At 42.3% G+C, this 26,451-nt stretch overlaps 1 protein-coding gene across 10 annotated transcripts in view; it reads right to left on the bottom strand.

The window, feature by feature from the left end:
- LOC127568295 (ras and Rab interactor 2-like) overlaps nucleotides 1-26,451 on the bottom strand; it is a 123,738-nt gene that overhangs the window by 11,465 nt on the left and 85,822 nt on the right. For 8 of the 10 annotated variants that reach the window (XM_052011871.1, XM_052011872.1, XM_052011877.1 and 5 more), the window contains 5 exons: nucleotides 23,052-23,163; nucleotides 13,925-13,997; nucleotides 8,250-8,341; nucleotides 6,712-7,833; nucleotides 1,213-1,518 (listed from right to left, as the gene is read on the bottom strand). In XM_052011871.1, the coding sequence (XP_051867831.1) occupies nucleotides 1,213-1,518; nucleotides 6,712-7,833; nucleotides 8,250-8,341; nucleotides 13,925-13,997; nucleotides 23,052-23,163 (1,705 nt within the window). Of the gene's footprint in view, nucleotides 1-1,212; nucleotides 1,519-6,711; nucleotides 7,850-8,249; nucleotides 8,342-13,924; nucleotides 13,998-23,051; nucleotides 23,164-26,451 lie in introns of those variants that run through there. The other 2 variants (XM_052011879.1, XM_052011881.1) reach the window with 2 other exon arrangements.

Genomic DNA, 26,451 nt, shown 5'->3' with positions numbered 1-26,451 from the left:
CTCTCTCTCTCTCTCTCTCTCTCTCTCACACACACACCCCCCCCCCCCACACACACACACCACCCCCCCCCCCACACACACAGGTGTACCCTGTCCCACTGAGTATTTCTTATGTTTGCAGTTTTTATTGGTATATAAATATGCTTGCTAGCTAGCTAGCACCAAAAGACCATTCCCATCAGTCCCAATCACCCTGTCCAACTTCCCATTCTTCCTGCAGCTGATTCACATACCAATCAACCCTTTTGATTCATTTGCCTCTTACCGACACCAAGTGGTATCTACAGCGCCAATTAATACACAAGCATGTCTTTGGGATGTGGGAGGAAACCCGAGCGCCCAGCAGAAAACCACGGGGTCAAGGGGAGAACATGCAAACTCCAGACAGACAACACCCAGGGAGAAGATTGAACACTGATCCCAGGAACTGTGAGGCAGCACATAAACCACTGCACCAATGAGCTGCCCAGTTTCCAGGTTCAGCATTACCTCTTTACTTCCATTGTACATTTTCCTAAGCAGATTTTTTTGGTTTTTTATTTGGATTTTTATTCCCTATATGGAAAGACGTGGGGATTAAATTACATTTAGGCAATATATTTTTTTAGAGAAGTAGATTTGGGCAGGCTTAGACACAGCCACAGTTTGTAGATAAATATTCAATGAAGCTGAGCAAGTCATACATTAACAATCAATTCCCTCATCCCACCCACAATAGCCATGTAGCCCCTACTTCTGGACCGAGCATGTTGTTTATTATATTTCCTTCATTCTTTCTTGTGAAAAAGTGTAAAGTGCCATGTGCTTGAACTATTAAACTGTGTTGATCTGCTGAATGGAAAGTGATGCAGTGCAGCAGCAAGTATCTAGTCTTGTCTTCCCAAAGCACAAATTGGAGAGGTATCAATTTTCTCAAATTATAATTTCCCTGAAATTCTTACTGTTCACTTCAGTTAGCACACCCTACTTATTCCTTCATACAACTTTTGTGTTCCCACATCCCACTCAAGTCTCCCACTGACAATTTATTAAGCACCTTTTGACAATCGATAATACATATCCCTATCAATCCACACTCATTTCCATGACATTATTCAGATACAACTTTTTAAAAAATAATTCTGTATCACTTGCCCTTAATTTACCTTTGCCCGAGACATTAAGATCATCCATTTACTAAACTAGCCACATATGAGTTAACTAATATTGTACCTGAGTTGTTCTCCATAACAGTGTAGATAACTTTGCAGACTCTCAGTAGGAGGAATACCTTCTTCTCAGGAGAATACGTCTTGCGCATATTTGAAAACTTCTGCTTTATTTTCTCCAGGGTAACAGTATCAGGGATGGCAGCATTTACTCCGAGCTCCTGAGGTACCTTCTGCTTAACGGAGAGTAGATTTTCTTTCAGCTGCTTCCAGGAGCCATCAGCGGCATGAAATTGTATCAAAGTTGTGTAAATGTAAGATTTCAGGGGCTTCAGTATGCATTTATGCATTGCTTTTTCTAAAACAATATCTGGAAAGATTTCAAGAAATGAAAGGTTCAGAATAAAATTCTTTAAGTTTAGGTCTGCAATACACACCTAACAATAATTGGCCACGTCTTTCACAACAAATGAATCACATTAAAACATGACACCTATTTGCTCACAGTTTAAAAACCTGTTAGACATAGAAAACTTAACTGATATTTATTACAAGTTATTGCTAGACAAAATTGAAAGGAATGTGTGCATTATTTAAATCACATCATGAAAGGGCAGAGTATTCTTTTTTCATGATATTATATGAGGAATAAAAATACATTGCATTTCATCACGAGTTTTAAAATAAGACAAGAAGAAAGTGTGCTGGAGAAATGGTATTAAGGTATTAACATTTCAGGCTTATGACATGAAGCAATGCAACATAGAACATCAATTCATTGCTAGTGTCAGGCTGGGTTCAAAGGGTAATGCTCACCTCTGAACTGGGTGGGGGGGTGATGGGGGGGGGGAAGGAGAAGAGCGAGATAGAGTGAAAGCGAGAGTGGGTTCTGTATAATGGTGAGAGGGGAGAGAGAGAAATGCTGCTGAGAGGTCCCATCTGCCTTGAGGTCAAGTTAGGTACATATACATGCAAATTTTCTTTGGAGGAACTAATAAGAATCCTGAAAGTATGCTTGCTGCTAATATCATGATGCTATGCATATATAGCATATGTAAATTACCCTGTTAATTGACTAGTGCTAATGAAGGAAACAATTCTAAAAAAAGGGTCAACAGGATGCTTGGTCTTTTTTCTGTCCAGTTTAAAGTTAGATGTCTAGAAATTGCTCCATTCCACGCGAGGCTCACAGGACAGTGTTGTTGGGTTTTCCTGTATAACATTGCACTGAAACCAGAACATTCCCTGTTGAGGTGCTGCAACTTCTTGCATTTCTAAGCATATAGTAAAGAAAGTGTGATCTTTGCAGCCAGCTCTTGAAGCATACTACAATACTGGCAACACTCTTCCAGCTACACACAAGTGTTGCTACTAACTGAAAGCATGCTGCAACCTAGCAAAGCAAGATAAGGAACTTCATAGGAGGATGCAGACTGATCTAAAGGAGGAATAATTAGGAAGGGTGACTGAACTTTTGTTCTAATTTATTTGCCAACAGGATGTGGGGATCACTGGCAATGCTGGCATTTATTGTCCATCCTGAATTACCCCAAACTGAGGAGGCAGTTAAATGTCAACCACATTGATGGGTCTGAAATCACATATGGGCCACACCAGGCAAGGACAGCAGATTTCCTTTCTTGAAGTGGACCAGACAGGTTTTAGTTTTACAACAATCCAGTTGTTTCATTATTGTTGTTATTGGCAATAGCTTTTTCTGAATTCCACATTTACCTAACTAATCTAGTCAACTCCAGATCAATGACTTTCAGATTTATTTAACTGCTTGAATTTAAATTCCTGAGCTGCAAGGTTGGATTTGAACTCGCGTTTTGCATCAATAGGCTAGATCATTTACTGTTAATACAGTAACTTAACCAATTTTCTTCTTGAAGCAATAGGAAAGAATTCCAGAATTTCAGCCCTGGACAGCTGAAGATACAGCCACCAGCATAAAGGTGACGGAAGAGGGGGATGGAAAAAATGCCAGAGTTCACAGAGGGCTGCAAGGCTGGAGGATGTGACAGGGATAGGAATGGCAAGGCTGTGGAGCAATTTGAACACAGGAATGAAGAAAGTTAGAGAACACTGACTGCACTTACTTGGATTGACAATTAGTTATTGAACAGAATAAATGGATCTTTCTCAAGTTGGCAGGCTGTTACTAGTCAGGTAACACAGGATTGGTGCTGGGACCCCATAGTCGTGATCTAAATCAGTAACTTGGCTAAAGGGACCAAATATCAGGTCTCCTTAAAAAGGATATGCTTGTTAAAGAGGGAGTGCAGTGAAGATTCACCAGATTGATTTCAGGGATGGTGGGTTTGCTGTATGGGGCAAAATTAAGAAGACTGGGTCTATACTCTTTAGTGTTTAGAAGGATGAGAGGTGATCTCATTGATTCCTCCAGAGTTTAACAGGTTAGATGCAGAATGACGTTTCCCCTGGCTAAGGAGTCTAGAGCCAGCATCACAGTCTCATGATAACGGATAGGGCCATTTAGGATTGAGATGAGGAGAAAGTTCTCCACTCAGGGGGTGGTGATTTTTTGGAATTCTCTAACCCAGTGGGCTGTGGAGGCTCAGTCATTGCATTCATTCAAAGCAGAGGTTAGTAGATTTCTGGAGATTAATGGAATCGAGGGATATGAATACAGAGCAGGAAAATGGTACAGAGATAGAAGATCAGCCACGATCTTGCTGAATGGCAGAGCAAGCTCCCAGGGTTAAATGGGCTACTCTTGCTCTTATTATGTTCTTGTAGAGTAAATTACAAATATTAAGCGTTTGAGAACTGGGATTAGTGCATGCCCGTGAGTACAAGGCAAATGAGAAGAATGGAACATAGCATGAACTAGAGTATGGGCCGCAGAGTTTCAGATGAGTTATCAGCCCTATCTATCATGTAAGCAATATCAATGCAATGGGTGCTCCTGTGTAAGACAAATGTGTTTTGTTGCTATGTTGACATGCTCAGGATGGAGAATATGCAAGTCCTCACACACACGCACCCTTGGTAAAGAAACAAACTGGTTGAACAAAACAGGCAGAGCAATAAGGGTAGAGCTTGGCACCACAGGACCACAATTTTTATTATTCTAACATAATAAGCCAAAGTTAAAAACTGATGATGTAAAAAGTTTCATTGAAAGCCTCTGTTGCAGCTGATCACTGTTTACTGAAAGACCAATATTCAACAGACAGTAAAGTTGCACTGCAGCATAATGTTTCAAGCAGACAATTCCAAGCTGGTGGCCCAGGAGTAGCTGAGCAGCAAGGTAGAGCAGCAGTTGAAAGGTTAACTGGTGATATTTACTTTGCTGCCTCTGGCAGTTACTGAAATTGTTAAGCAAGTCAGTTTCACAGACCCTGCAAAACACCAGAGCAGCCAAATCTGAGTGACATCATCCCTTGGCGGGGGATAGCATTGTGCCGATTATTTTTAGAAACTGAAATCTCGTGCCTGGTGTTCATTTCTACTTTCTCGGGCTACCTTTTGTTGAAGATTATTCGTCTTCCCTCCAAGCCTAGAATGATTAAAAATACACAGTAGGTCGAAACCTCACTTTCCCCAAAATTATTTGATTTCTAATACCAAAGCCACAGTAAAAGTTAAGGAGCACAGATAGGCTGATAATTTGCATGCAACAGAACCAGTTTAGTTTAAGCTCAGTTCTGATGAGGAGATTTTCCTTTCAATACGAGGTATGCAGTGACTCCTGCATTTTCTATTCCCACTTCAGAGTACAAACCCTCCACATCCTTTAAATTTCTAAAATCTTTACAAGTGACATTGTCATCTTAAATGGAACCATTTTGCAATATAAAAGCACAAATAATAAAGGATAATTTTGATCAGACTGCTTATTTCCTGTTTTAAAGATGACTAAATCTGTTCACCATATGGCAATGTGCTATGTCAGCTATTCTTCCTCCAAACCCCTGTGGTTTAGTAAAGTTGTCACACACAGTGCTGTCAAGGGTAGTTTAGATCCAAGCGACAGGCATATAAAGCAAACCTCCGAGGGGGAAGATTTAAGCAGCACAATAAACGTAGTACTAGTTCTTCCTTTTGCTTAATTTACAAGAGCACAGAGCACTAAGATAAATATAACTGAACATTTCAGGAGCTTTTCTTCCTACTCCTCACACACATATTTATATTCTAACTTTTAGCTGCCCCCTTTGCCCCCCAGTAGATTCACTACTTCAGCAGTGCTGCTACAAATTAGACAGATAAAGTAACAGAAACACATCCCACAGACAATTCTTCCTTGGATCATCCCTTTATGCAAGGCTTGTGTCATTTTGCTGCAAGTACAGATCAAATTAGATACAATACAATGAACCTTTTAAGATTCTGAAGAAAGACCATCGACCTGAAACAGTAACCCTGCTTTTCTCTGCAAAGATGCTGCCTGACCTGTTGAGTACTTCCAGCATTTTTTTGTTTTTGTTTCAGATTAGATAAGATTAAATCGATGAGAAATGAACCTATTACCTATCATTACAAGCGAATGTCTGCCTCACCGTTCCATCCATTTGAACTTGGTCTTTTGACAATTCATCTGAACAAGACATTACTGGCCAGATAATTTCCTATTCGCTTAACTCATTGCAGAATAACCTGCTAGAATTAGCTAACTTACAGAGCATGGTTAACTTTCGTCTTGCAATAACCGCAGAAGTGAAAACCGATAAAACCATTTATTTCTCTTGTCCCTCAGCTGATTGATTTCAATGGATATTGATTGTCTATCAGTTATTAATCCTTCATTAACAATACAAAGCACTCTTTCATACATTTCCTAAACACAAACTAAAAACATATTCCAAGTTCAAAAGGAAAACCTTACATTAAGCTGTTGTTTGCAGGCTCAGTAATATCACAGTATAGTTCTTGTAATATAGCCATATAATCAAGAATTACATATATATCTAAACTTCTCTATAACCTCAGACTTTTTAGAAAGAGTGACTCATTGCTTTAATTATTTTTACCACTGCCTTTCAAGAAAGGCATTAGATTGGTCTAATATCAAGAACCCAATACAATAAACCCTTTATTGGACACAACCATCAAGAATCAAAGGTTAACAAACTTTGTGCATAACCTGAAAATATGATGATGCGTTTTCAGTGTTGTAACAGTGAGGAAATGATTCATTTTAATGTGATTTCTCACACCAGGTTTATATGCCATCAAATAAGCCCCCTTCTAACCAAAAATAAAGATTTTCCAAAGGCTATGGTGCTGCACACTTGGTGACACAATACTTTTTAATCACCATAAATTGCCCTTTCAAAAGGCACCTGTAGTACTTTCTGCTATTTATTCGAATATCTAACAATAATAGTTTCCTTCCTTAAGAGCAAATTGCAAATGATTTGCAAGTTGTGCAAAGAGGAACTTTGTTCTCGCTGCACTAAGATGCACAGTAATCCTATTACATGCAGAATAACTTGCAGAAATCAACAAAGTCTGTAGGATTTCTACACATCACATTCATGCATGGTAGCAAGACAAAGTCACCTAGAAAGGATAACAGCAACAATCTGCTTACCTATTTCATCTTCTGGAATGAGAGACTCGATTGGCGGGTTCAGTTCTGAGCTCTGAGTCAAGTAGATTTTAACCTGGGTCATGAACTGGCGAATAGTGAGCAGCATGTCTGTGCTGGAGACGTGGCAGTCTTTGTTTTCCTTGAAGAAGCTGATGTAGTCCTGGATCAGGCACCCGAAGTACGTGTGCTTGTCTTGGGCCATTTCTGCAATTTTCTTCACCATCCTCTTCTCCGGAGTCATAAAGGAGCTAAACACGCCACTCACTTTTTGAATGTGCGTCTTTACAATTTTTGGGAAGACAAAGGACCCATGTCTTTTCTTCTTTGGGGTGCAAGGTGGGGGCACCTCCTGATCGCTCTCACCATCAGAATCCTCCAAGCTGCTGTTCGTGTCGCCTTCATGATTGTACGGACAATTGCGCTCAATGTCCATAGTGCTGGAATCCGATTCTGTGGACGTGGTTGACATGCTCATGTCACTCAGTCGCTGCCTGTCTTTGATTTCCTGGATTTGAGCACTGATACTTGCAGCTGATCTGTCACTGCTACAAGCCACGTTGAGCAACGTCTGAGCCTCGCCCTTGCTTCCAGCAGTTACTGCCTCTCCTGCTGTGCAATCAAAAGAAGGTTTCACTGCAGCCCTCAGTGGAGGTGTCGAGTTTCTTTCCATTTCTGAACTAGTAGCTAGCTTCTTGTTGCGAGGCGGTGGAATCGGAGTAACTTTTGAGTCCGGGAGCTTGAACGAGCCAGTGTCTTCACTTGCTTGGCTGCTGCTTGTCCCCGGACTGCTCGCCTGGTTCATATTTGTGCTCAGCCGTGGTGGTGGTGGTCGAGGAGGAGGGGAATAGGGCCTGCCCGTCTCCCTGGTTTTTGAACACTGCCTTTTCAGGCTGCTGTTAATATCCTTACTGTGCACTTCTAGAAAAAGGGGATTTATAAAGCACAAAGCACCATTAGTCTGGCTGCATTCCAGCTCCGAAGGCGTTCGTGTTCGTATGGAATGTACTTCATTTGAGAGAGCGTGTTGCTTCGCCTCTGTGCAAGTACTGCCTCTGCCGAGAGGACTAGTAGGAGGTGCAGGGCTCTTGGCTACTCTCTTGTACACAGGAGAACTCCAGAACTCTGAAACAAAAGAATGCTGAAAAGTTGAGAACAGATGGGCTTTAGTTTCCAAGTAGCATGTGTTATTATGGATTAGAAATTAACTCCATAACGGACAAATGCAAAATGTTATTGCTGGATTAGAAATGAACTCGAAGGAACAGGGACAATACTGATTTTCCCTCAAAGGTCTCATTATGAATATAAAAATAATTCCAGTGACACACCTAAAATCTGTTGTTACAAATTAACCATATCTTACTATAGCCAAAGCATTACCATACATAATCAAGGTGATTTGATTTTGCATTCAAAAGGGACAAAGTCTGAATATATGAGGGAAAACATCTTTAGTCACTTCCTTCTGCAGACCAAAGGCTACCTGGACTCACATTCCCATACTTCATGCAAAATCCAGAGATCTGAAGTGTACTTACCCAGACCCAAGAATGCAATTGCTTCCAGTTCTGCCTCTGTCTTGGCAGCTCTGATTCCATGAGGCAGTTTTAAAGGGAAAGGCAGCACGTCCCTTTTTCAAAACAAAAAAAGCCAACATTGAATCCACTAAAGATCATATTGAAGCCACATGAGTAAGACATCTAACAGGAAATATTTTATCCCTTCAGAGAGTCCCTTGTTTTATCTGTAATCATACTTGTACATTCCTTGGTCCTCTGAAAAGCACGCAAGGGTTGGGACAGGTATTCATGCCAAGAAAATGTCCCAATTTCACTTGACTGTAATTTACAGCTCTGAATGTTAACCTTCTTCATGTGTCTTCAGGTGAATGGATCAAATTAGTGTGTGAAGGGGAATGAAAACATTTTCTGAAGAAAGCATTACTGTGTTCTGTGGAGCCTCGCATATGATAACATGAAATAAAACAAAATTTGCTGGAAACACTCAGCTTGTCAGGCAGCATCTGTGGATAGAGAAACAGCTAATGCTTTAAGTTGATGATCTATCATCAGAAGAAATATGCAGTTATAGGTTATTAGCTTGGAGTACTGAGCTGCATTGTGCTACTCTGTAGTTCCATAGTTAACCGTCTCAAATCTGCACTCTGCTGTTCAGCAAGTCTTCAGAAATGCATCCCAAGCATAGAGAGCTGATATCTGACCTCCTGTTCCTCCACTGGAAGTTCTTGTTCAGACTGCATTGAGGGGCTGGATGCACTTCATATCTGGCCCCTCAGATTTGTGCCAAGCCCAGCTCCTTTTATTTGAATGGGGTCACTGAAGGTAAGTGAAGGCGAGTGATTTTATTTCTCCTCTACCTTGGTTAATGTTTTTAAATAATTTACATTTACTACATGTGTTTTTAAATAAACAGATTTCATTTTTCTTATTAATACACTTTTAAAAGTATATATTTTTTTTACTGTTCTCAAATACCCCTGATCATCAGAGACATTTAGAAAATGCCATGGACAGCTGGATCTGTCAATAGTCCATTGTGGGCAGGGAGGTGGAGGAGCCAGAGTCATTGCTTGCTGACTTCACCACTTTGCAGGACAGCCCCAGTGGTGAGGCCTTGAGTTCGATTATATTTGGCAGTCTGCAATTAGCAATTTCATTTACAGGGATCAGCCAGTGGTGGAGGGGGGTGTGGAGCAGTGGGGTACTGGGGTGTGAAAGTGAGGCACAGGCCAGGTCAAGCAAGATCCAGCTTGGTAGCACTGCTACCCTCTCCACAGATGCTGCTACCAGCTCAGTATTTCCCTCATTTGTTTTTGTTTCAAATAGTGATCAAATATATAATTTATCTGCATATGGAAATCATTAACTGTTCACACCCCTGGGTGCAAAGTGCATCTTAGGTGCTGCTCCTGATATACCTGACACATGCATACAGAGGGAATAATACTGCTACCACCAGTGCAGCATTTTGATTGGCAGGTCCTGAAAAATCCATCTCTCCCACCAGCACATTAACAAAATCCATGGATTATCTTGACCTGAGGACAGGAGACTGACCTTCAGCAGATGATCTACATACAAGAGCTTATGATACTACGTAGAGAAATCTATCTTTTTTGATCAAGCATGGGTAAGGTCATAATTTCAAAATGTCAAAAGCCAAATCTCTTCATAAAAACTGTAAAAGATTTACAGCATTGGAACAGGCCATTGCTCTCATTGTGGTCATACCTGTCAAAATAATGATCTATCCAGTCCAGTAAAACTTCCCAGTGCTACATCACATCCTTTTAAGCTATGACACATCGTGCAAGTACTGTTTAAAATGTGATGAGAGCTTCTGCTTCTACCTCTGTTTCAGGCAGTGAATTCCAAATCCCCATCACTCCTCAGGTCAAAAGTTTTCTCCACTCCCTTCCAAATCCTTCTACCAGCCTCTGCTTTTTGACTTCTCTGCTGAAGAAAGAGCAGAGAAGGAACTATCTAAATATGTTTATTTTTCAATATCTCCCCTCAACATCCTTTACTCCAGAGGAAGCGGCCCCAGCCTTTCTAATCTATCTTTAAAGCAGAAATTAAGCAGTCATAGCAACATGTTCAGTACTCAGCCGTATATCCTCCCAAGTGCAACAATCTGACACCAAGCCTGCAAACAAGAGTGGTTTGAAATATGAAACAGTAGATGCTGGGAACATTCAATGGATCAGGCAGCATCTATGGAAAAAGAACGGAGACTGTTCTGATGGAGGGCCTCTGACCAGAAGCATAAACTCTATTTATCTCTCCATGGATGCTGCCTTACTTACCGAATGTTTCCAGCATTTTCTATCTTTATTTCAGATTTTTAGCATCTGCAGCTTTGATTTTCAGGTTTGAAACAGAATCTCCTCTATTATCCAAGGATGCCAATTTATCCAATTAAACTGCACAGAACTAAGAAAGAGGGATTGCAAAGAAAGGGAAACCTTGTACATCAATGATTTGGATGATGGAATAAAAGAAAGGGAAACCTTGTACATCAATGATTTGGATGATGGAATAAATGGTTGTGTGGCTAAGTTTGCGGATGACACCAAGATAAGTGGAGGAGTAGGGAGCATAGAGGAAATAGAAAGAATGCAGAGGGACCTAGACAGTTTAGGAGAATGGGCAAGGAAATGGCAGATGAGATTCAATGTTGAGAAATGTGCAGTTGTACACTTTGGAAGTAGAAATAAGCGGGTAGATTATTATCTAGAAGGAGAGAAGATTGATAGTGCGGTAATACAAAGGGACTTGGGGGTACTCATACAAGATACCTTAAAAGTTAACCACCAGGTTGGATCGGTGGTTAAGAAAGCGAATGCTATGTTGGCATTCATCTCGAGAGGTATAGTGTATAAAAGTAAGGAAGTGTTGATGAGGCTCTACGGGGCGCTAGTGAGGCCTCATTTGGAATACTGTGCGCAGTTTTGGGCCCCGCATCTTAGGAAGGATGTGCTGACGTTGGAGAGGGTTCAGAGGAGATTTACGAGAATGATTCCAGGAATGAAAGGGCTTAAGTATGATGAGCGTTTGTCGGCTCTTGGACTGTACTCGCTGGAGTACAGAAGGATGAGAGGGGACCTCGTAGCGACATTTAAAATGTTGACAGGTAAGGATAGAGTAGATGTGGCTAGGCTGTTTCCCTTGGTGGGCGTGTCCAGGACCAGAGGGCACAATCTTAGAATTAGAGGGTACAGTTTCAAGACAGAGATGAGGAGAAGTTTCTTTACCCAGAGGGTGGTGAAATTGTGGAACTCCTTGCCACGCACAGCAGTGGAGGCCAGATCAGTGGGGGTATTCAAGGAGGAGATAGACAGATATCTAAATAGTCAGGGTATCAAGGGATATGGGGATAAGGCTGGCAAATGGGATTAGAATAGTTTTTTTTCTTTTCTCTCTTTTTTTCCCACCCCATTTCTTTTTCCCTTTTCCTTGGAGCAGACTCGATGGGCCGAATGGCCTGCTTCTGCTCCCTTATCTTGTGATCTTGTGATCTAGTCTCCCTCTCTTTGTGAGAATCGATATTCATTAAGAACCACAGCTATGCATAGGTTCTCTATTTGATCTCTCAGTTAGAGGTAACCAGAGGTGAATGCCTGTTAGGAAAGATTGAGGTTTATTCATTTAGGCAAGGTGACGGATCACCAGCAGTCCCACAGTTGGCTGGGCAGCAGTCTATGCATTAAGTGAATGGTTCAAATGCCTTCTTTTCCCGAAGCTTCAATGTCATTTTAGTATATTAAATGGGTAGGGGAAGGGTTAAAACCAAAAATGGCGAGCTCATCCTCAAACTGCTGCACGCATACCCGTTGCTGTTTGTACAGCTGAATTTTTTGGCTGCCCGTTGTCTTTTCATGGAGAGGCGTACACTTCATCAGATATAAATCGGTCTCCCAGAGTGGAATTGGGAGCCAAATTCAAATTCCTTTTTTTTCTACAGCTGCACATTTCCCCCAAAGAATGTGAGGTAGAGCAGGCAGCTCCTACAACTCCTTAGTAACACACCTCAACTGCTAAGGGATTCATAGCACTATCAGTGGCCTGTCAAGGAAGCTGGAGCTCTAACCTCTGTTGATCATGGCCTTACCTTGCCCATTTGTACAGTGATCAACATTGCACCCTGGTCCTCCCCATCCCCCACCCTGGTAGCCCCCATCCCCCCCCCACCTCCCCCAACGAAACAGTGATACCCCTCCATTCCATAATTGTAAGCAGACTCCTCCCCCACCTCCTCTGTGTACTGATACTTCCCCACCCTCTCGAATGTCAGGCACTGTTCCCAAGGATCCTCATCTGCCAACTTTCCTTATAATCTTTGCTCAAAGACCCCCACGTACTTCTTTCTCCCCCCAAACCCCTTCATGGAGCATTAATATTATATATATGCTTTTCTGGTCTTCTTTGAGCAATAGCCCCCTGTAATTACATTAAAACTTTTTTACTGAAGCAAAGCAGACTTTACAGCATTAAAATCTCCAACATCTGCTGAAGGATCGCCACCTGAATTGTTGATCTAATGTTTCAAAGGTAACAGAGCCACTGTGTATTTATCAAGAGGCTTTTTTTTTACATAATCTGGACTAACAGCGGCCTTGTCCTTGACACAAGGAGTCTTTGTGAAGTGATGAGGGAGGATATTTTGACTGGGTCAGGACCAGCATTACCATTGCTACAGGACCCAATTACACACCAGGTGCACAGTGGAAATAAAAACACTTTCGCAATTACCAACCTTCATTCCTTTTACACAAAGATGGGGCACAAAATTCGTCTTGAATGGTAGTCACGTCATTGAACTATTTCAAAAGCAGAGGGTGGACCATGGGTGCAGCTTGTTTTGCCTTTGCTGGAAAGGATTCCAGTGGTTACCAAGATCCTGAGGAAGGGGGCTCTGGGGCAAGTTTGAGCCCAACAACACTCACTGCTGACCACAGAATGCTAGCCAGTTTGTCTGTCAGGTGACTTTCTAAGTGTCCCAGAGGTATTTGGCTTAGCATTCACACTGTTCTATTTTTGAAAGTCTTCACCCATGTTGGTAAAATTTTATAGGAAAATAGGATGTTCCACACTGATATTGCACAGGGCAGTCAATTTCTCATCGAAACAGAGGGCTTTGGTAGCAACACAATTTACTTCCTCCCTGTCTCTGTCCATCCTCCGCACTCACCCATCTCAATTGCGAATTCTCAGCCCATTTTACAACTCGACCTCGAGCAACAAACAATCTGCTGGGGGATCTCAGTGGGTCGAGCAGAATCTGTGTGTGGGTTGTGGGGGGAGAGGGGAACAAGGAACTGTTGACGTTTTGGGTCGAAACCCTGCATCAGGACCAACCTGTTGACTCTCACACCGAGTTAAGCACAGAGTTTACTTATTCACTTCTGTGACTACCACTCAGCACAAATTTGATCCTCTCCATTCTTTGGCTTGTCTTGAACTTGCTTTAGTTCAAGGAAACTTGGAAAGATTCTTTCCCTACAAGTTGTACTTCATCACCCAATTATCTATCTAAGGATATCCTGACCTGAACCAACAGGAAGCTGTGACTTCTGTAACTTGATCCTGGATACCAGGGAAGTACAGGAGTGTGGGTGAATACAATGGAACATACATACATATACAATGTCTGAACTTTAATAGCTTTTTTGCTGGACTGTGGCTCCTCTTACCTGCTAATACAGTAGAAAGCAATGAGCCTAAACAAATCTGCGAAGCTCAGGCAGGAACCTTCAAGTGAGAACGCTGTGTAACAAGAAAGAGCAAAAGATTATAACCAGACCACTTAGACAGCATATGCATACGAGAAAGCTATCAGACAGCATTGGGTATTCTTTTTAAGCTGTACAGGAAACTAACCAAGTATCATGACAAATTTCACGACTAACAAAAAATGCAAGATGTCTGCTTTGAGACGCAGAGAGCAGACATGACTGTTTTGTCTTAAGCTGAAACAGCTGTACCAGGCCCATTCACATGCCAAAATTTACTTGTTCCATACTTGTGGTAACATCCTCAAGGGCTTATTGAAATATCTTTCTTCCTGGACAGAACCAAAGGATATTTAGATTACACCCAGGTAGAATATAGAGACTGTTATTTTCATTAAAGTCCTTGAACTTAATTGAGCAGCAGGGTTGAAAATCCAGCGCAATTTCCTGCAGCTTCATCATTTCCAGTGTATCAACAGTGGAGCCATCCACTTTGTAAACACAAGGTCATTTGCAAACAGCTGGTTAATGTATTGTAAAATTGCTGCTTATATTACCTTATTGGCTGGAGAGGCTTTTTGTTTAGTTACATATAAGCATATTGCTAACCTCAGCAAAAAAATGCCACGAGTGCGGTGGAAGCATGGTTTCCAACAATCCTACTTTGGGCAAAAGCCAATGGAATGGGCGACAGGTCTCCCAGGAGCTGTGCCTTGGGAGAAACTGAATGCGAGTTAGCCTGGTTGTTACAAGCATCCCAGTTGCCTGCAATTTGAAGAACTCTAATTCATTCTTTCTTGACCTTGGCAAGTTAGCTGGGAGTGGGGGGGGGGGGGGGGGGGGGGGGGGGGCGGGGTGGTGCAGGGAGGGAAGTAACAAAAATCCTGTGGATGTTCCGTGAACACTGATGAATCATTTGGGGGAGGGAGTGCAAACCAAACAGGGGAGAAAAGAAAAACTGGTTGGTGGGGGGGGAGGGGTGGGGGTTGGGGGATGGAGAGAGAAAGAGAGAGAGAGCTTATGGCAGCCTGTGCCTGGACTGTTGCTTGAGTTTTGTTCCAGGAGTCAGGCAGCTTTGCTGTTTCTCTGCAAGGACTAAGCCACACCTCCCTAAAGTTAGCAGTGGGGTGTGGGAGTCACTGTACTGAATGAGCTTTGGGTTTGGTTTTACTTGTTATTTTTAATTACTTGCTGTGCGATGTTAAAAGTCTTCAAAAACTTTAGAAGTTACTCATAACAATGAAGTTTTTATTGGATTGAAAGAATTTACAGTGAGTGTTGCATTGTAATTGATGCTGTAGAAAATCACAGCTGCAGTCTTCAACTTAATCATTATGCATTCTTAATCCTTTCTACAGTATTGTGTTATTTCCTTCATTTATAAAATTGTGTTATTCACTTGAAGGAAATGCAGTCAAATTTGCGTTTTGGGCTTGGCAGTATTGAAACAGATGGCCTGCCAAGGTGCCTCACAATAACACTTGCAAACAATGGGTAAATGTCACCTGATCAAATTCCCAGTAATGCGACAACCACACACACCCAAATCTTAACATTTGTACCAGTTATAATTTTAGACTGAACGAGAGCCCAAAAGACGGACCACTGCCATCTCCTGCGTGTGCTCCATGCAAAGTCTACCATGACAACTGCCTGTTCCACCCCCAGTTTTTCTGCACTCAGCAAGGGACAGAGGAAACAGAGTGCACCAGAACAAGTTGGGATACCTTACCCCTGTTCCACATACAATGATAAAGGGAATGCTGGATTCAAATTGTACAGCAGCCATTGGTCACCATGAAGACGCTAGCAGCAGCACCATAACAAATGATGCAGTTCCCAACATAGAAACATCGGAACACAAAAAGCTGCAGTGGGCAAATTCGGCCGTTCAATACAATCATGGCTACTCCTCTATCTCAGTAGCATATTCCTGCTCTCTTCCTATACCCCTTGATGCCTTTTTTGTTTAGAAATGTAACTATCCATTTCTTAAGTATATTCAGTGACTTGGTCTCTACAGTCCTCTGAATTCCATGGGTTCACCACCTCTGAGTGATTATTCTCAACACTGGTGCCCCACAAGGCTGCATCCTCAGCCCTCTACTCTACTCCCTATACACTCATGACTGTGTGGCCAGATTCTGCTCTAACTCCATCTACAAGTTTGCGGATGATACCACCGTTGTAGGCCATATCTCAAACAGCGATGAGTCGGAGTACAGGAAGGAGATAGAGAGCTTAGTGGCATGGTGTCATGACAACAACCTTTCCCTCAATGTCAACAAAACGAAAGAGCTGGTCATTGACTTCAGGAAAGGGGGCGGTGTACATGCACCTGTCTACGTCAATGGTGCTGAGGTCGAGAGGGTTGAGAGCCTCAAGTTCCTGGGAGTGAACATCACCAACAGCCTGTCCTTGTCAAATCACGTAGATGCCACGGCCAAGAAAGCTCACCAGCGCCTCTACTTCCTCAGGAGGCTAAAGAAATTCAGTTTGTCCCCTTTGACACTCACCAAGTTTTATTGATGCATCATAGAAAATATCCTATCTGGATGCATCAGGGCTTGGTTAGGCAACTGCTCTGCCCAGGACCGCAAGAAACTGCAGAGAGTTGTGGACACAGCCCAGCGCATCACGGACACCAGTCTCCCCTCCTTGGACTCTGTCCTTACCTTTCACTGTCTTGGTGAAGCAGCCAGCATAATCAAAGACCCCACCCACCTGGGTCATTCTCTCTTCTCTCTTCTTCCATCAGGTAGAAGATACAGGAGCCTGAGGGCACGTACCACCAGATTTAAGGACAGCTTCTACCCCACTGTGATAAGACTATTGAACGGTTCCCTTATACGACGAGATGGACTATGACCTCACGCTCTACCTTGTGACCTGGCACCTTATTGCACTGCACTTTCTCTGTAGCTGTGACACTTTACTCTGTACTGTTATTGTTTTTACCTGTAATACATCAATGCAATCTGTACTAACCCAATGTAACTGCATTGTGTAGTGTATTGACCTGTATGATCGGTATGCACGACAAGTTTTTCCACTGTACCTTCGTACAAGTGACAATAATAAACCAATACCAAGTCTCTTTTTATCTCAGTCCTAAATCAATTGCTTTGTAAGCTGAGTCTGTGACCCCTGGCTCTGGACACTCCAGCCAGGGGAAATATCCTCAGCCCTGTCAAGTCTTTCCAGCCCAGTCAGAATTTTGTTAGTTTTTATTATATCCCCTCTCATTCTTCAAAACTCTAGTGAAAGCAAACCTCGTTGGATTAATCTCTCCTCATATGGCAGTTCTGTCATTCAAGGAATCAGTCTGGTGATTTTTTTGTTGCAGTCCCTCTATGGCAAGGATATCCTTTCTGAGGTAAGGGGACCAAAACTGCTCACGATATTCCAGTGGGATTTCACCATGATAGCAAGACACCTATCCTCTAATCAAATACTCCTGCTATGAAGGGCAACATACCATTTGTCTTCTTAACTGCTTGCTGAACCTGCACATTTGCCATCAGTGACTGGTGCACAAGGTCACCCAAGTCGCTTATACGTTAACCCCTCACTATCTAACACCATTTAAACATCGTGCCATACTGTTTGTCCTACCAACATGGAGAATCTCACATTTACGTACATTATACTTCATTTGTCACATTTTTGCCCACTTACTCAATATCCAAGTCATTTTGAAGCCTCTTTGTACACTCTTCACAATCTCACCTGGTGCAATCTCGTTGGCAAGCTTTGAAATATCACATTATTCCATCATCCAAGTTGTCGATATAAATAGCTGGGGCTCAAGCATTGATTGGCATCCTGTGGTACCCCAATAGTTATTGCCTTACTCTCTGAAAAGGACCTATTTATTCCTACTCTGTTTCCTGTCTGTTAACCAGGTTTCAATCCATGCCAATACATTACCCCTATACCATACACTTTAATTTTGCACAATATTGTGGGACTTTATCAAAGGCTTTGTGAAAATCCATGAACATCACATGCACTAGTTTTTTTTTTATCCACACTACCAGTTGTATCCTGAGAAAACACCAGCGGGTTGATCAAACACAGTTTCCCTTTCAGAAATCTTTGTTGATTTTGTGCAATATCGGATGTCCAGTTATCTCATCTTCCATGAGAACCTCTAACATTTTCCCCACTACTGATGCTGGGCTATCATGTCTGTAGTTTCCAGTTTTCTCTCCCTTTTTAAATATGAGGTGACATTTTCCACCCTCCAAACTGCAGTACCTATTCTGTAAGTGCAGCCATCATTTCCACAGCTTCCTCCTATTGGTACACTGGGATGCCAATCAGCTTTCAATGCCATTAATGATCCCTCTGTTCATCAACACTCCCTGAGGACCTACATTTACAGTGTATGTCCTATTCTCGTTTGCCTTCCCAAATTGCATTAACTCGCACTTGTCAGGATTAAATTCCATTTACCATTAGTCTGCCCAGCTTTCCAGTTTAGCCATGGCATGTTGCAGCTTTAGACAACCTTCCTCACTTTCTACGACACCACCAATTTTCCGATCATCTGCAAACTTAATTAACATATCTCCTATGTGGAGATATTGTGGAGCGGCCATTGTGAGAGTGGGCCAGTGTGTTTGAGTGGTAAGTTAAGAGGCTTCGGCTCCCAAGGCTTCGGCAACAGAGGCACAGGTAAGGTTCCTTGAATTTCCTTTTCAGTCTTAGAGCAATTAGATGGCAGTTAGGGCAGTGGCATGCTCCTCCTGCAGGATATGGGAGATCAGGGAGACTTCCAGTGTCCCTGAGCACTTCACCTGTGGGAAGTGTGTCCAGCTACAGCTCCTGATTAACCACGTGAAGGAGCTGGGGTTGGAGATGGATGCACTCAGGATCATCCGAGGTGCTGAGAGTTTCACAGATATGAGTTTTAGCAAAGTGGTCACACCCAAGGTACAGGCAGAAAGTAGTTGGGAGACCATCAGGAAAGGAAAAGGGAGTAGGCAGATCGTGCAAAATTTCTCTGTGGCCATTCCCCTCGAAAACAAGTATAACATTTTGGATACTGTTTGGGGGGGGGGGGGGGGGGGGGGGGCAGGGGTGAAATGACCATTCAGGAGAAGTCAGCAGTAGCCAGGTCTGCAGCAGCAGGACTGGCTCTGAGGCTCAGTGGGGAAGGGTGAAGGCAGACAGGGCAAAAGTAGTAGGGGACTTGATAGAGGGGTGGACAGGAGATTCTGTGGCTGCAAAAGGGACTCCAGAATGGTGTGTTGCCTCCCTGGTGCCAGGGTCCAGGATGTCACAGAGCAGCTATAGAACATTCTCAAGGGTGAACAGCCAGAAGTCATTGTGCACATTGGCACAAATGACATGGGTGGAGAAAGGGATGAGGTCCTGTGGAGTGAATATAGGGAGCTAGGGAAGAAGTTAAAAAGCAGAACCTCAAGAGTAGTAATCTCTGGATTACTTCCAGTGCCACATGCTAGTGAGGGTAAGAATAAGAAGATATGGCAAATGAATGCGCAGATAAAAAATTGGTGAAGGGGGCAGGGATTCAGATTTTTGGATTTTTGGGAAGAGGTGATCTGTGCAAGAGGGATGGGTTACACCTGAACTGGAGGGGGACCAATATCCTGACAGGCAGATTTGCTAGTGATGCTAGGGTGGGTTTAAACTTGATTGGCAGGGAGGTGGGATCCCAAGCATCAGGGAGGCTGGGAAGTGATGCAGAAGTTAGTGAAGAGGCATGACTGGCAGGAGAATGGCCAGGAGCAAGGAAAGCCTATTGGATTAAATTGCATTTATTTCACTACAAGAGGTCTGACAGGTAAGGCAGATGAATTGAGGGCTTGGATCGCTACGGGGGACTGGGACAGTATAGCCATTATGGAAACATGGCTAAGGGAGGGACAGGACCGGCAGCTTAATGTTCCAGGGCACAGGTGCTTTAGGCAGGATAGAGGTGGAGGAAAGAGAAGATGGGTAGTTGCGTGTTTGATTAAGGGGAATGTCACAGCAGCAGTCGGAGATGAAATTACTGGAGGGTCATCCAGTGAGGCTTTATGGGTGGAGCTAAGAAATAAGGAGATGATCACATTGTTGGGATTGTACTATAGGCCCCCAAATAGTCAATGGGAGTTAGAAGAACAAATATGCAAGGTGACTGAGCAGAGTTGTAAGAATAATAGGGTTGTCATAGTAGGGGATTTTAACTTTCCTAACATAGATTGGGACTGCCATACTGTTAAGGGCTTAGATGGGGCAGGAAGTGCGTTCAGGAAACTTTCCTTGGGCAATATATAGAGGACCTTACTAGGGAGAGGGCAAAGCTCGAGCTACCCTTGGGTAATAGGATGGGGCAAATGACTGAGGTGACAGTAGGGGAGCACTTTGGGACCAGTGACCGTAGTTCTGTTAGTTTTAAAATAGTTATGGAAAGGGACAGAACCGGTCCATAGGTTCAAGTTCTAAATTGGGACAAGGCGAATTTTGACATTATGAGACAGGAGCTTTCAAAGGTTGATTGGAGTAAGTTGTTTGTGGGCAAAGGAACCACACCCAAGTGGGAGGCTTTTAAAGGCGAGATAGCGAGAGCTCAGGGTCTGCAGATTCCTGTCAGAGTGAAGGGCGAGGCTGGTGGGAGTAGGGAACCCTGGACGATGAGGGATATTGAGGCTCTGGCCAGGAAAAGAAGGTATGGGTCAGACACAGGCAGCTGGGATCATGTGAATCCCTGGAGTATAAGGGATACAGAAGTGTACTCAAGAAGGAAATCAGGAGGGCAAAAAAGGGGTCATGAGATGACGTTGGATTTTCCTTAATCATCTCTGGCAAAGAGATTTTATGTATATTAAGGGAAAAAGAGTAGTTAGAGAGAGAATAGGACCCCTCAAAGACCAAAGGGGACACCTTTGTGTGGAGCTGCAGGAGGTGGGCAAAGTCCTTAATTAATATTTCTCCTCTGTTTTTACCATGGAAAAAGACATGAAGATTTTAGAACTAGGAAAGTAAATGGGGAGGTCTTGGGGATAGTCGGCATTACAGTAGAGGAGGTGCTGGATGTCTTAAAAGGTATGAAGATAGACAAATCTCCAGGGCCTGACCAGGTTTATCCAAGAACACCGTGGGAGGAAGAGAAGAAATTGCGGGAGCCCTGGCTCAGATCGTTAGTCGTGGATGAGGTGCCGGTAGACTGGATAGTGAATGTTGTGCCATTATTTAAGAAGGGCAGCAAAGAAAAACCTGGGAACTATAGGCCAATAAGTCTAACATCTGTGGTAGGCAAGTTACTGGAGAGGATTCTGAGGGATAAGATATACATACATCTGGAAAGACAGGAGTTGATTCGGGGTAGTCAGCATAGCTTTGTGCATGGGAGGTCATGTCTTACGAACTTGAGGTTTTTTTGATGAAGTGACCAAGAAAGTTGATGAGGGCAGAGCGGTAGATGTGGTTTGTATGGACTTCAGTAAGACCTTCGATAAGGTTCCACTTGGTGGGCTGCTCTGGAATGTTAGATTGCATGGAATCTGGGGAGAGCTGGCTAATTGGATACACAATTGCCTTGATGGTAGAAAGCAGAGGCTGATGGTGGAAGGTTGTTTCTTGGACTGGAGGCCTGTGACTAGTGGTGTGCCTTGGGTCGGGGCTGGGCCCATTGTTGTTTGTCACCTATATCAACGAGTTGGATAAAAATGTACGAGGCATGGTTAGTAAGTTTGTCGATGACACCAAAATAGGTGGTATGGTAGACAGTGAAAAAGCTTATCAAAAATTACAGGGGGATCTTGATCAGCTGAGTAAGTGGGCTGAGGAATAGCAAATGGAGTTTAATTCAGTTAAATGAGACGTGTTGCATTTTGGAAAGTCAAATCCAGGGTGGTGAAGGCGGCTTTTGGCATGCTGGCCTTCGTAAGTCAGGGCCTTGAGTATAAAAGTTGCGAGGTCATGGTGCAGTTGTACAGGATGCTGGTGAGGCTGCACTTGGAGTATTGTGTTCAGTTTTGGTCACCTTGCTATAGGAAAGATGTTATTAAACTGGAAAGAGTGCAGAAAAGATTTACAAGGATGCTGCCAGGAATTGAGGGACTGAGTTGTAGGGAGAGGTTGGACAGGCTACGACTTTATTCCTTAGTAGGACACTGAGAGATGATATTATATTGAGGTGTATAAAATCATGAGGGGTATAGATAGGGTGAATGCTCTCAGTATTTTTCCCAGATATGGGGTCAAGAACTAACGGGCATAGTTTTAAGGTGAGAGAGGAAAGATTTAAGATAAACTTGAGGGGCAACTTTTGTTTTTACACAAAGGGTGGTATCTATGTGGAATGAGCTGCCAGAGGAAGTGGTTCAGGCAGGTACAATAACAAATTTCAAAAGACAGTTCGACAGGTACATGGATTGGAAAGGTTTAGAAGGTTCTGGGCCAAACGGTAGAAAAATGGGACTAGCTTGGATGGGGCATCTTGGTCAGCAAGGACCTGTTGCGCTGAAAGGCCTGTTTCCATGTTGTATGACTCTAAGTCATTCATTTACATCACTAACAAAGGTCCCAGCACCAATCTTTGTGGTACACCACTGTTCACAGGTTTCTAATCAGAAAAGCAACCCTTTACCACCACCCCTCTGCCTCCTATTATCAAGCCAACTTTGAATCCAATTTGCTAGCCTGCCCTGGATCTCCTGGGCTGGTGGATGTTCAACCTGACCACAAAAGATCCCAAGGCACCTTGTCTACACGCAGAAAATTGGAAAGGCAGCCACTACATTCCAGCACCAGCAGATGTGTTTTTCCCAGCAGTGCTCCAAAAGCATCTGGTGGCGTTCCAGCACAGCATGAAAGTTCAATGTGAAATACAAATGAGGAGGAGATTAGACTGAAATAACATTCTTTTATGTTAGGAAGAAAAACACAAATCTATTCATTTGCCATTTTCTACTTTGAAAGTAAGAATTTCTTGACTGCAACATATTATTTTTTTCTACAAAACAGTGATGTATGGTGTATAATGTGCCTTATTTTACATTATTAACTCCATTCCTTTGATGAACACAGAATTAAATGTTACTATACTGGTTTATTACTATATTATAGTACTTACTATATTGGCTTTCTTTTATTGGAAAGTCTTGAATAAAGCGAGGTCCTGACTCAGGTAATCGTATGGATATGATTTTCTTCTGTGTCCTGCATGATTTTCGAACTAGAAAGATCTGTTACAATAAACAGACATGGTGTCAGAAGTGCTTGGTAATTTCATACAGAACTAACGAGAAGCCAGCTCACTTCAGACAAGCCGTCTTAACAATGACTGAGTTAACAAGTAACTGTTCCAGTGAGGCGCAACACAAGCTTGAAGAACAGCAACTCATCTTCTGTCCGGACATGTTGCAACATACTTGACTTAATATTGAATTCTACAACTTCAGGTGACTTGATTTCTGTCTGCATTAATCAGGTGGCTGGGCATGTCTTCCTGCTCTGCATTTCATAATTTCCACATTATCTCCTCTAACTGCTCCCATTCACTTATTAACCAGATAACTTTGTTTACAGCTTAGCCCCATGGTCACCCTGGTTTTACCCCATCAGAGACATCCCTCCTCCCTAACCTCCCTACAACTCAACAAGCTTCTTTTGTCTCCTTCGTGGTTCTCATGAAGGGTCTTTGACTGAAATGTTTACTCCCACAGATAAAGCCTGACATGCTGAGCATCTCTCGCATTTTCTAGTTTTGTTTCAGATTTCCAGCATCTGCAGTTTTAAAAAATTTTCATCTAAACAATGGGAGCAGCTGAGCTTTCACAAGCCTTAGCATTTTGATGGACATGGCATAAGGACAAACATCAGATTTGTAAAAGGCAAATCAAATTGAGGGCCTCTCCTCAAAGGGACCTAACATATTTAAGGATTGTTTGAGGAAAGAACAAAGTGGCTTCATGAAAGAATGCAGAGGCTGTTTACATGGATTTCAAAGAGAATCTGATAGATTGAAGCACAGGAGGGTCCATTGATAAAATTAAAGTGTATGGTGTTGAAAGCACTGTGAAAGCAAGGACAGAACAAAGAGCATCAGGGAATGGATGTTTACAAATATATAAATGAAGATAGCCATAAGGATTATTGTTGGGGTTTCTATTTTCAATATGGACATAAAAATAACCTGCACTCAGTTTAAAGGATACGTGATCACAATGTGTAGAAAAGGAGCGTGATGAACTGTGAAGGGGGAAATAAGTGCTTCAGGTGAATGTAGAGGGGAAAGAAATTAACAGATACTGGTGAAATTTAATGCATGCAAATGCAATGTGAGTATTGAAATGAAACATACAACAAGTAGCAAAACAGCCAGAAGCTCCAGTAGGCTCATGGATTCAGAGTCAATCTATATGTGGAAAGATAGTGGATAAAGAAGCTGGAATTGGTATTTAGCTTCTGGCTAAGGAAAAAAAGGACTTGTTTCTCCCATTATAACAGAGAACATAAAGGGCAGTTTGTTTCATGCATTCGAAAATCATGAGTGGCTATTTTTGAGATAAACAGTGTAAAACCACTGCCACTATTAGTATTTTGGTTGAGGAATAAGGCAGCAGAATCTTAAAGCAATACCAGATGAACAAAGTGATAGAGGATACAAGTAGTACTTTTACACAGGGGTCATAGGAATATGCGGCATCCTACCAAAAGCGGCAATCACTTTTAAAATGCAAGAATAAAGAATAGCATGTGACGAGGGCAGGGAAATATTCATAAATGGATAACTCTCACAGAGAATCGATATAAACCTTACGTATTGAATGGGCTCCACATATTTAAAATTCTATGATCCCACTGACCAACCCAGATAATTGCACAGGACAAGTTATACCATCACTTAAGTCATTGTGTATTGTTTGTGATTTCTGCCCACTAACATGGAGAAGCAGACATAAGGAATTAAGTGCTGACTATCTAGCTAGAACTTGGGACAGGGGACAGCTGACACATTTAGTGGATATAAAGCCCAACATTACAAATAGTTTCAACTTACCTGTCTGCAACTGTGTGATAAAGCATCAGAAGGGACAAAACCAAGAACAATTGAGGTTGTATTTTCTGATTTTAAAAAAATCAGAAAATACAACCTCAATTGTTCTTGATCACTCATCATTCCTATCTTTGACAAACCATCCTGGCCCCTAGCTGCCAATTTAACATGCTCATCCGCATGTTTATATACTTTCATGTTCTTGCCTCTGCCTATCACTGTAAGCTCTCTCAACCCCCTCCCTAACTCTCCATGCCTTTAACTCTACTCTTTTGTATCTCCCTTTCCCTTGTTCAGATTTATGGTAGTTAGTCCTTCAGCCATCTTGACCTTGAACTCTAGAATTTCCTCCCCAAAGGCTCGCCTTAAAAACTGCCTGTGTGTCCAGGCTTGGTTATCTCTCCTCATTCTTCCTTCTTTGCCTTGGCTTCTACTACATCCAATTATGCTTCTGTGAAGCACTTCAGAGCATTAAAGGCTCCAAATATTAGTTGTCCTGTGGCATAAAGCACAGTGATTTGGGGGAAAATTTAGTCATGTCATTAACCCTCCTACATCTGGATATGTTCATCCAGAAAAAGATTAGCAGGACTTTTTTTTGGAACTGCTGCTCACAGCAATGACCTTTAATATTAATAAAAATACCAATCTTAATTTAGATAGTTTACATTCCAGTTATCTTAATTTATGATAATGATTTATAGTCTTCTGGCTTTTTTTGTTATTAAACAAGTTGTTTGATCTTCACTTCCCTGATGTAGCATGCAAGTTTATATAGACATTCTGAAAATTTACTTGATATATATCTGGAATGGAGAAGGAAGGGGTAGGCGGCAGGGAGATTTATGTTGAAATATTTGTCAAGAATTTGCTTGCTTTAGACAGCAATGTGTTTTTTGCTTCCAACCACACACTACAGCTATTCATTCAGGAACTGGAAGAACTCCTTTTGGCTAATTTTTGGGTCAGCATTTTACATTTGCTTTTGATGGTGAAAGAAACTTTGAAGTTTTTTTTAGAAATTGAAAAATAACAAAAACTTCTTCTTAAAACACAGTAGTCCTAATAAGTGTGCCAGATTTTCTGTGAGCAGGTATATTTGGAAGAGCAAGCTATAATGAAGGTGTCTAGGCTGGTGGGATTAACCCCTGTCCACTGGAAATTGGACAGTCCTATCAGCGCCACTGTGCTTGTTACATTTCTCTTTGGTATTGACAATAACCTTACTTTATATAATTGCTATAATAAAACACCGGAAACATGGAAGCCATGTCATCATGGAAGCAAAAGACCCAAGTACTGCCAAGAAAGGCCTATGAAGGTTGGCTGTCTCACAATTCATCACAAGGGTTGATCAAATAACACATACAATCTGCTCGGTTGGACTTAATGACTTGCGAGAGATGGCATTCGATAGGAGATGAGGGAGGGACAAGACAAAAGACTATGTAAAGATATGTTAAGGCAGATCAGG

Source organism: Pristis pectinata, chromosome 3, assembly GCF_009764475.1.
Source record: "Pristis pectinata isolate sPriPec2 chromosome 3, sPriPec2.1.pri, whole genome shotgun sequence".
NCBI classification, from domain to species: domain Eukaryota; kingdom Metazoa; phylum Chordata; class Chondrichthyes; order Rhinopristiformes; family Pristidae; genus Pristis; species Pristis pectinata.
This window is presented reverse-complemented; position numbering and strand designations above follow the sequence as displayed.